The sequence below is a fragment of the Electrophorus electricus genome, chromosome 20 (genome assembly GCF_013358815.1).
Source record: "Electrophorus electricus isolate fEleEle1 chromosome 20, fEleEle1.pri, whole genome shotgun sequence".
In the NCBI taxonomy this organism is placed as follows: Eukaryota; Metazoa; Chordata; class Actinopteri; order Gymnotiformes; family Gymnotidae; genus Electrophorus; species Electrophorus electricus.
Genome location: NC_049554.1, coordinates 4,802,401 through 4,813,337, shown reverse-complemented (window position 1 = coordinate 4,813,337; position 10,937 = coordinate 4,802,401). Strand labels below are relative to the sequence as shown.

The 10,937-nt window shown below is 48.0% G+C and overlaps 2 protein-coding genes across 2 annotated transcripts in view; one reads left to right on the top strand and one right to left on the bottom strand.

Moving 5' to 3' along the window:
• The window catches only part of ncoa3 (nuclear receptor coactivator 3), a 30,459-nt gene extending 22,257 nt beyond the window's left edge, over nucleotides 1-8,202 (top strand). The window contains 14 exon segments of the mRNA XM_035520461.1: nucleotides 137-771; nucleotides 1,356-1,821; nucleotides 1,823-2,318; nucleotides 2,444-2,567; nucleotides 2,711-2,872; nucleotides 3,054-3,284; nucleotides 3,419-3,533; nucleotides 3,730-3,901; nucleotides 4,137-4,469; nucleotides 4,800-4,898; nucleotides 5,363-5,609; nucleotides 5,806-5,983; nucleotides 6,221-6,404; nucleotides 6,609-8,202. Coding sequence (XP_035376354.1) covers nucleotides 137-771; nucleotides 1,356-1,821; nucleotides 1,823-2,318; nucleotides 2,444-2,567; nucleotides 2,711-2,872; nucleotides 3,054-3,284; nucleotides 3,419-3,533; nucleotides 3,730-3,901; nucleotides 4,137-4,469; nucleotides 4,800-4,898; nucleotides 5,363-5,609; nucleotides 5,806-5,983; nucleotides 6,221-6,404; nucleotides 6,609-6,620 — 3,454 coding nt within the window. The 3' untranslated portion in view covers nucleotides 6,621-8,202.
• Nucleotides 8,203-9,767: 1,565 nt separating this feature from the next.
• On the bottom strand, nucleotides 9,768-10,887 carry id1 (inhibitor of DNA binding 1, HLH protein). The gene is made up of 2 exons (XM_026995947.2): nucleotides 10,428-10,887; nucleotides 9,768-10,281 (listed from the first exon to the last, which is right to left on the bottom strand). Exons 1-2 carry the CDS (start codon nucleotides 10,782-10,784, stop codon nucleotides 10,246-10,248), a joined length of 393 nt encoding a protein of 130 aa, XP_026851748.1. The 5' UTR covers nucleotides 10,785-10,887; the 3' UTR covers nucleotides 9,768-10,245.
• Nucleotides 10,888-10,937: the final 50 nt, after the last annotated feature.

The following is a 10,937-nucleotide window of genomic DNA, read 5'->3' as shown; positions in this document are numbered from 1 at the left end:
TGTCACAGAACTTCTTGAACGGACTGTCTACATTGATATCCTGCTGTATAGAGCTCTAGTTGTTGTACAGTTTTTTCCCCCCCATAGATAAATAAGACTTTTTTTTTTACCTTTTCTTTTATTATATTCTTTGTAGGGAGCAGAATGGCTACAGGCCAAACCAGGGAGGCATGATGAGACCACAGGGCATGGGACCTCCTCCTCACGGCTCCCAGGTGAACATGGCACCGGGAGGGCAGATGAACATGAGCAGGGGACACGGCATGGCTGACCCGGGGCACATGGGACCCAGGGCAGGACCCGTGTATGGCCCAGGCCACCGTCTGACACCAATGAACTCAATGCACCAGATAAACCAGATGAACTCTGTCAATCAGATGAACCAGATGGGTTCCATGAATCACATGAACCAGATGAATCAAATGAACTCCATGAATCCTATGAACCAGATTAATTCTATAAACCAGATGAATCAAATGAACCAAATGGGTTCGGTGAATTCGATAAACCCCATGAACCAGATGAATCAGATCAACCACATGAATCAGATGAATCAGATGAATCAGATGAACCAGATGAACCAGATGAACCAGATGGGGCATCCAGGAATGAACCCTCACCAGCAGAACTTCCACGGTGGGGGTTACGGATTGGGCATGACGAGTCCGTCCCATGGAAGCCCCGGTATGCACCCCTCCCAGCAGAACATCATGGGATCTCCACGGATACGGGGAAGCCCCAAGATGGGAGCTAGCCCCTTCTCTCCTGGAGGTATGCTCTTTATAAATATACACTCATATCAATCAGATATTTAGGTTAAATATCTAAAGGGCAAAAATACATTGAGTACATACATTATTGGCAAGGATTGTGAGGACCTGTGTTGGAATTGGATGGATGGATAAGTAAGTAAGTAATTAATTAATTAATCAATCAATTAATTAATTAATTAATTAATTAATTAGGTTTGAGTGTGGAATGGGAACCATTGTCTTCCTCCTCTAGGCTGCAAGTCCGTTATTAAAGAGCCAGTTTGGATAAATGGAGCACTTATGAATTCGGCACTGGCTTCTGGAACCAGAGGGATTTCACACTGCTCCGGAGCAGCAGCTGAATTCGTGTTGCTTCCATTCCGTTTTCTGTCGCAGTCTTTCTGACAGCATGCGATGTACTGTCAGCAGTATACGATATACAGCGGTTACCTGGTAACCGAGGCTTTTAAAGCTCCAGTAACAAATTGCCAAAACCTGTGGTCTCAGTCTAATTTACAAATAGAGAATATAAAAATCTCAGGACATTTTTCACTATGTAGTTTTAATTGTTGTTGGTGTGTTACTGTGTGTTTTGACTTCCAGGTATGCATTCTCCTATGGGCCCTATGAACATGGGCAGCAATAGTGGATCCTCCGGTCCAGCAGGTGGCAGCACTTTCTCTAGCAGCTCCCTCAACGCCCTCCAGGCCATCAGCGAGGGCGTTGGCTCCTCGCTGCCCGGCGCTCTCACCTCGCCTTCCCACAAGTCCGACGGTTCCCCCAGCGTCAATGCCTCTCAGGCCGGAGCGCCGAACCAGTCAGGGCCCAATAAAGGGCCCATCGTGGGCGAGTCGAAGAGCCCCGCTGGTCCCCACAGCTCTGGGGCCGAGCAGCAGCAAGTTCCCATATCCGAGTCCACGGCGGATAAGCCGGACAGCCAGTCGGGCAAAGAGGGCGCGCTCGACCCTAGCCGCAGGCTCCCAGATGGCAAAGGCCATAAAAAGCTTCTCCAGCTTCTCACCTCCCCGACCGAAGAACTCACGCTGGGGGCGGCAAAAGGCGGACCCCCCCCCGGCCTCCGTGGTCCTCGCCGCCGACCTGAAGGAGGCGGGAGGCTGCATGACGAGCCCCTCCTCCACATGCGTGCCCTCGGCGGCGGCTCCGGCAGCAGGCGGCGCCGTGGCGCAGCAAGGAGCCGGGCACCTCTCCTCTCACATGCTGCAGGAGAAGCACAAGATCCTCCACAAGCTGCTGCAGAATGGCAACACGCCGGACGAGGTCGCCCGCATCACGGCCGAGGCCACGGGCAAGGTGCGCCTGGGGGCGGAGCATCAGGGCACGGAGGGCGCGGGGGCGGAGGTCAAGCAGGAGCAGCACAGTCCGAAGAAGACACACGCCCTGCTCCACTATCTCCTCAACAAGGACGACTCCAAAGAGGCGGGCATTGGCGAGGTCAAGCCAGGCATGGACGAACTGGAGGGTCGTGGGGTTGGCGCAGGGCCAGGGTCAGGGGTTACGACCTCAAGTAACCCAGATAGCAAGATCAAGATGGAACCTCCTGATGAGGTGTGTGGAAAAACTTAAGTACCTTGTCAAAGAAGTTCAATTAACATATTTTATGACACTGAGTATTACGATGTATTATGTGTCGTTATGTGGCCTGCTGACGGTCCATGTTTCTGATCTTGCAGCTGGAGAGCCTGGAGACCGTCCTAGGAGGCCTTCGGAAGCCCGCTTCCGGAATGTTCGCTGATTCCAGAAGCGGCAGCGGCACAGACAGCGAATCCAAGAAGGGGGGTGGACCTGGAACTCACGGTAAGACCCGATACTCAGTCTGGGCTGGCAGTGTGAACGCAAGGCAACAGAAACTGGGTCCTGATGGCACCGTGACCTCAGAGTAGCTGGCATAATGAACAGGGCGTTTTTACCAACCGGGACATTGCTGCATTTGTTTTTAGGTGTGGAGCGGGAGGCTGTGGGCTTGGCACCGGGGGTTCGGCTGCCCCTACAGAGGGCGGTGTCTGTGGACAGTAAACCCCTGGGGGGTGCAGGAGTAGCAGGCAGGAGGAATGCCCCGTCCTCCGTCATCAAACAGGAGACCCTTGACCACGTGGGAATGGGTGAGCAGCAAGACTTCCCATCAAAACAACTTGATTGCAAACTCAAACCTACTACTAAACTGACCTACAAGTGTGGACGTACCATTCAGATCTTTAAGTAACTAACTGACACTGCTAAATGAAGCCTAACCCTTTGTTCAACTTCAGCGCCGCGTTATAAACCTCCATGTCTTCTCCACAGGAGGTCCCAGCAGACAAATGGGCATGACCCAGATGCCTCCCATGATGGCCTCAGGTGACTGGAGAATGTCCAGCTCCGGTGCCAGCCCAGCGGGCTCTAATGGACACCCTGGCATGGGCTGCCCGACCATGGATCCAAATGTCAAGGGGCTGATGGGAGTCCCCATGATCAACAGGTCCAACAGTGTGCCTGCTCCTCGGTCCATGCTACAACAGCAGCTGATGGAGATGAGTATGTTGTGGAGTCGGCGCGTCCGTGTCCCTGTTTGTTTGTTTATAAATACCATAATTTATTCGGAAGAGATGCTATTTAAAATGGCCTGTGTCGGGCTGAACCTGCGTTTTAAACGTCTCCGCTGTGGGCAGGTCCAAACGACGCGGCGATGGGGGTGAACTCGTTCAGAGGGCAGCCACACCCCCCACAGTCCCCCTCGTGGTCTGACTGTGGGATGGGACTGGATGGAGGTCACACCCCCAACAGGTAAAAGTAACCAATTGGAACGCTTCTGTGCTGCAAACCTCTCGGTCTCTGTGCAGGTCTTCCTGTACTCCTGTTCTGGCTTTTCTCTGCGTGTCTGGTATCTCCTCTGGCTGTCTGTCTCCGTCACATTCTTCCTTGTCGTAGCACACACGCTCACGCTGTCGTCGTCGCTCATACGCCGCTCTCTTGTGTGCAGTCTGCCGTTCGGGAACCCGCTGGACGACCTGTTGGTTCCCCCGGCAACCAGCGAGGGGCAGAGCGATGAGCGGACCCTGCTCGACCAGCTTGACTCGCTCCTCAACAACACGGATGTCACCGGGCTGGAGGAGATAGACCGGGCGTTGGGTATCCCCGAACTCGTCGTTCAGGTCAGTGGTGTGTGTCAACATGCGTGTGCAGCTGTCTGATGTATTCATTATATGGTCCATGCACAGGAAATGGGCGATGTTGGACCTTTTATGATGTAACAATTTGGGGGGTGGGGTTTGAGTTAAGACAAACCTTGTATTAATTACTCATTAATATTGGTGTAACCTGAGTAGTTTGGTTCATTTTAAATGGAAGAGGCAGCAAAGTCACGCTGTCGGTCTCTTCTCCTTGCAGGGCCACAGTGCGGACCGCCCGCCCCCCCCCGCAGATGCCTTCGCCGGCGCAGCGTCTGACTCCAACATGAGCATGGACCACAAGGCCATCTACGGGCCGGGTTACCCTGGCCCGCCTTCTATGGGCATGCAAGGAGGCTATGGGCCCGGTCACGGTCCCGGCACCGGGCCTGGCTTGATGCAGGGCCAACATGGCCCGGGCTTTAACCCCACGATGCCCCAGGTGGGAGGTATTGGTGTGATGCACCCACGCGCGGCCATGCTACGCCCGCGGATGATGAGCGCCACCAAGCCCCTCCGACTGCAGCTGCAGCAGAGGCTCCAAGGACAACAGGTGAGAGTCATGCAAGTCCTGGTCTAGGATCAGTGTGGGGTTTTTGATTCGTTTGTTTGCAGCTTTTTAACTGATCCTGGGTCAGCCCTGGCTTTCAGCGAATATGTGACTGTGCGGTAGTCATTATGATGTGGTACGCATGGTGCTCGGGGCAGTCGCTGCTCTCTGCTGTGGTACGAGCGCTACGTTACCGCCCGGCCCAGCGAGGGTGCCACCAGCAGGCTACGGTGCACCTCTCGCAGTGCAGCTGCGTGCGTCTCAGCGGGGGAACGTGAGGTGGGAGTAGCGTCGGTTTCGCTTGGAGTAACGCCCAATGGTGTCGCTTTGCAGTTTATGAACCAGAGCAGACAAGGTTTGGTGAAGATGGAGAATGTGCCCGGAGCAAGCCCAGGAGTGAGGCCTGGCATGCAGCCTGGCATGGGGGCACAGGTAACGTACCACCCACCATCTTCCCTTTATCTGCCCCCCACTTGCCCCAGCAGGTTACACCATATGCAGAACACACAAACACCCTCATGTAGATAAACACTTCATATGCCATTATAACATTGCAAAACTGACAGAGTTGAATCACTGCCTTTGCATCGATGCATACACCCATGGAAACAGAAGATGTGAAGGTCTGTTGTTTTATTCTTTATGAACTCTCTGTACTGTTATTTATTGTTATGCTCATGCTGTGTAAGTCAAATTTCATTTGGTGTAATGAAAAAGGCTGTTATTGTCTATTTTTTACATCCTAATGGGTTTGAACTTTTCTGACTTACTGACAGCTTGTCTCTCTCTTTCTCTCTCACCCTGCCCCTCTCTGTGTGTCTTTCCCTGTCTCTCTCTCTCTCTCTCCCTCTCCCTCTCTGTCTCTCTCTCTCTCTCTCTCTCTCTCCCTCTCTCAGCCTACTTTCCTGAATGCTCAGATGATGGCTCAGAGGAACAGGGAGATAATGACTCTACAGATGAGGAGACACAGGATGATGATGATGATGCAGCAGCAGCAGCAGCAGCAGCAGCAGCAGGGCTCCGCCCCCGGAGGCTTCAGCCCGCCTCCCAACGTCACCGCCCCCTCTGGTATGGACAGCCCCATGGGAGGAGCTTCCATGAACCAGCCAGGCCAACAGCCATTCAACTATGGAGGGAACTATGGTAGTATTATTATTATTATTATTATTATTATTATTATTATTATTATTATTATTATTATTGCGTGTGTTAAGAAAGACTATAACATATATGGTTAGTCATGAAGGCTTGAAATAACCAACAAATGCTGTTAACACACTTTTTTCAACAATATGTGCTTTGAGTAATTTATGTAGTCGTTCCTGGCATGTAATTACAGGCATAGGCCAGCAAGGGGAGCCCTCGTTCATGGGCACCGGAAGCAGCCCTCCTAATATGATGCCAGGGCGCATGGGAGGACCTCAGAATCCCATGATGCAACAGCATCCTCAGAGTGGCCCCATGTATCAGTCAGCGGAGATGAAGAGTTGGGGGCAGGGGGCCATGCCCATGAACAAGTGAGTAGCGTGTGTGTGTGTGTGTGTATTTACACATTTCATATTTCCTGACTCAGTTATTGCTCAAGCATTACTGTGCATTCACAACACCGGAACCTACAGTTAATTCTGCATTCAAAAATATTCAAAAAATCCCCAATTTAGAGTGTGTATGTCTCTATAATGTGATACAATTGTATAGTAACCATTGATAATAGCTCTGAAAATCAACTGTCTGTCTTTCCCTGTGATTTTTAGTTCATACCCACAACAGCAGCAGCAGCAGTTCACCCAGCAGGGGGCGCCGGCGCAGTACGGGGGCATGATGATGAACGGGGCCATGCAGGGAGGCGTAAGCACACCTGGGCAGATGCCACCCATGCAGGGCCAGATGGGCATAAATGCCATGGGCATGGGTCGTATGCCAGTGGGTCATGATCAGGTACAGTGTCAACACTGACTATTCATTCATATACAGTCTATATGCAATATAAAAGCTTTAATGTAAAGTGGTAGCCTGTTGCAGCAGCGGTAGTGGTCAGTGTTTGGAATTTATTACCTAATGCTTAGTGCATTAGGTAAAAAAAACTATCCTTGCTGAATTGTGTGTGGAATCAAGGTGGATGTTGTGTGTTGCGCTCCACAGAAGTACTGCTAAAGCACAGAGCATACACACAGTGTGTTTCCAAGCTACTTGCCGCAGGTGGAGGAGAAAACCCTCGAGCGTGTCTTAACACGTTCATGGTCCCGAGAGAGACTGCAACAGGCTCACTCCCCACTCAAAGTGTGACATGCTCTCTGTGCATGAGACCAAAAGGAGATCCATCTGCAACCAACTGCAATTTCTGATGTATATGTAGCGGTAACGCAGTACTTGACACAACCACCAGAGGGCGGTGGAGGGCTTCTCTCTCGCTGTGGAACTGTACCGGGTGGGTTCTGGTACATCGGCTGCCTGGGTTGGGGATGCACTTTACTGCAAGGCTAATAAGGAAAAGGATGTTTGCAATATTTCGCGCATTGTAGCCTTATTGAAAGACTCGGTATGTTTTAGAATCGATGTTCTGAAAACCTTTCTTTTCACCTCACCTGGTTTTTATCCTTGCTTGGGGTCACATCTCCTTCATTTCTATAGTATATGCAGAACAAAGCAATAAGCCTCTTCACTATGCCATAAATGTTAAAAGGTGCATCGAGTCAAGGAAGGTAAACGGTACTGCAGTATTAAATGGGCTTTTTGTTTTATATGTGAATAACAATGAACTTGTACATGCCGTGTGCTTGAGATGTATCATACCTGCTCCTATTGTATACTGTACATTTTCTGCACAGATTTTTGGGCCCAGTTGGGTCCATATTATATTTTAGGTCAATATTGCTTTGAGTTTAAATCTATTTTAACTTTTGTCAAAGGGAGAGAAACTTTGTATTTTTTATCTTTTCCAGTTTAGCATTGGCTTTCTTTACAATATCGCATTGGTAACAATTATCATTTGTGTTTGGAGGGTTTCACTTTTTTTGTGGAAATTGGGCAAATAAGCAGTAACACAATACAATAATGATTAGCTGTCTGTTTTGAACATGACACAAATTCGGGGTGGAGGAAGATCAAGTGTTTTCTCAACTCTTTGTGACCCAGCTGTTATTATTCTTAATGGTTTCACTTTTCTGACTGTAATTTACTGCAGGGTCTTCTTAAATCTGCACAATCCAAAGATAATTTTCACCATTTTGCCGAGTTCTTGACTTTAACAGTAGTTTGCTTTTGTGTGTGTGTAGAAGCATAGAGTGGGGAGTGCATATCATATAAAACTGATTATGATTTTGTACACGGAACCAAGTGTAACTCTTTTAATTTCAGTTTCAATTGCCAGTTGGTAAAATGGTGTTTGTGCTTTTGACAGTAAATCTTTGAGAAATAACAATCAAATGAACTATAATGGGCAACATATCAGTCATTGTTTTTCTCAAAACATTCTTAAACTCTGGCCAGGAAAACGACACTGTTTTGTGTTTATTTTTGATAGATTATGTTGGATCACGATAAAATATATTTAGAAATGAGAACTCCAGATATGGTCATTCTGTTTTATGTGTATAATGGGGAGGAGCATGATTAACTTATGTAGAGGGACGTGGGACAAATAAGCTGTCATTTTACAGGATGTAAATTACAATACATTTTATTCGTTTATTGGATGTTGATACTGTTGTAAATAAAATTTATATTTAAACATGAACTGTCCTCTTTTAAGAAACTGTTTCGTATTCGAGTGGCCACGGCGGGGCGCCAAACACTAAAAGATCGCTTAAGGTTTTACTTAAGGTTTACGCTCTTAATTACTACTGTAGCTTATAGTATCTAAACATGGGCATAATATGGGTGTATTTGGTAGCTTGTTAGCGAATTTGCTAACTCGTGGAAAAATGTACAAACAGAAGAACTGTAATGATGCCTTTTGTTACACTAAAAACAAAACCACGGAAAGCAACGATTCGTCCTATTAAAGGGTCGCTGGATGCACAGTTGAGTTTGCAGAAATAAACTCATCTTTTTAACGGGAGACTGCGATTTATAAAAAGTTACATCCTTTAACACAGGCATGTCTTAGATACTGTAATTATGGAAAAATGCAATACAAACATAGGCTTTCGTTTCTGTTTACAAAGTTTATTATAATAGGCGTATACAGTACGGCCGCAATAATACCATTTTGCACGTTTTTTTGCGGTGCTGTGACATAACTGCTGGCAAGAAAATAAACGAGGTGGAATCCACCTTGTTGTTGTTGTTATTATTATCATCATCATCATCATCATCATCATCATCATCTTTGTACTCGAACTATAACTATAAAGAGGTAGCGAGAGTTGTTTTGGCCATCCGCCCGGCCCATCTGCGGGCTGGGCTTGCGGATTACTGTTTGTTAATGTTTCAATCAGCTGTGTGCCGAGGAATGTGGAGCGATTTAACCTGAACTTCCCCAGGTGTGCGGCGGCGCCGCTCAGTCTGCGCCCCCCGCCCCCGCCAACCCCCCCGCCTCCGCCTTTGGCACAAAGCTATCACACAAACCCAATCACACACTGGCCGCGCCTCACAAACGCGGAGCCCGCAGCTGCGAGCGCCGCACCGCAGGGAAATGGGAAAAACATTGCACCAGGGAGATGGAATAAATCTTATAAGGAACTGCTTTTACTCAGAAACAGATTTAACCCTTGCGCTCCCAATGATAAACCCTGAATCAGTGCATAAATTTTAAATATGCTCGCGGTGTTTGGAGAATAAGAACGACTACTGCGATTACCGCGTCTGTAAAATAATCACTCTTTAATTATCCCTCGTCTTTTTATAATAGCTCAATTGTCTTTATCTGCAATAAGAGTTACAGGCTTTGGTCATATATGTTCTTTTGGTTTAGGCTACATTATGACCTCTGTTGCTTTTGGGTTTCCAGATATTTGCCTTCATATCGATTCAGTTTGACATTTGAACGACTTATCTTTAGAAAGCTGACGTTAAATTGATGTCATTTTGATCGCAGGATATGTTAAGTTCAGATTAATTGTGATCAAATGACAATTTCGCTGTACGATTGTGTCCTTTAAGTTAATTGTAATTGTTAAACGTAATTAGTTAAACGTATCGTGAAGAATACTTTACAGCCAACTCCCCTGCGATGAGGAGTTTGCAGTGAAATTATCTTGTCAAATAAACTCGCGCCTCGGTCTCTTTTTTTCTTTTTTTACTTTTTCTGACCGGGTTTATTCATTTCAGTCGCACGCACAAATTCACAAGAGTCAAGAATAAGAATTTGTTTTTTAATAAAAAGACCCACAAAAAATAGGTACATTGTAAAAAACACAATAAAACGTCCTTCGTGTCATTGTAATATACAATACATTCTTTTGCTCAGTAATCTGAGAAAATCAAGCTTTATAACAAAATAAAACTTTCTAAAGGTATGACAGTATAAGGCATTAGAGAAATTCCGTAAGAATACACGATCAAATTTATGGGGTGGCTGGATTTTGGGTGCCATGGATTCCACGGCAGACAACCATCCGAGTTTAAACTGTACCCCAAAACATTAAGATGGGAGAATCACAGTTCAGTTTGTCCGAGAAATGTCCTCGTAGTTCATAAACAACAACAACAACAACAGTCTTTTCTCCACCGGGAGTTGGGTGAACGTCCCCGCGCAGATCCAAGGTGTTACGGCACGGACGAACAGCAGCTGACTACGTTTGCAGATTCCGCTGTCCTCTACAGGTTCGTCCGGCTTTCAGCGACACATGATCCTGTCTTCTGAGCAGCCGTTCTGCAAAAAAGAGAAAGAGGAAGATTTAGACACGCCGCCTCGTTCGTTCCGCCATTCAGACAACCTTCGCGCAGACAAACTACTACTGATGGCAGTTCAGTCGGAGAAGCGGACCACGACCCTTGAACTAACTCGTGCATATTTACCTCGACGGAGATGCTGGCTGCGTTAAGGGCCGTGAGAGGAGTCCTCGGAGCGGAGCTCGCAGAGCTCTGATTCTTTTTCCCCGGTTCGTCCAACTCCACCTGGAGATCCCAGATATAGTCAATGACGTGCTGAAGGATCTCCACCTTGGTGGCCTTCTTGTTGGTCGGTAGCGTGGGTACCAGCTCCTTCAGTTTGCTGTAGCAGCTGTTCATGTCTTGCAGGAACATGGTCATCTGCTCGTCGAGAAGAGGCAGCTTGCACTTGGAGATGGCCAAGCTCTGCTCCGACAGGCGCCGCACCACGTCCTCGCCGCCAACCTTGTTCTTCAGCGCGCAGGTTGGGCCGACAACTTTCATCTTCGCCGTTTTAACGTTACCGACGGTGATGTCAAAAGAGCCTTCCCGTGTCGCGATGCGCGTATTCCTCTCGGTTAAAAAGTGTCGGGCGTGCGATGACAGCTCATCACATGCTGCGGCGCGAGGTCGCCCGGGTTTTATTCGATTCCAAGG

Bases quoted from the DNA above. Each gene is read 5' to 3' on its own strand.
- id1 (XM_026995947.2), bottom strand. From the start codon at position 10,784: ATGAAAGTTGTCGGCCCAACCTGCGCGCTGAAGAACAAGGTTGGCGGC. The intron at 10,282-10,427 runs GTAAATATGCAC...TCTTTTTTGCAG, and splicing joins CAGCCAGCATCTCCGTCGAG to AACGGCTGCTCAGAAGACAG.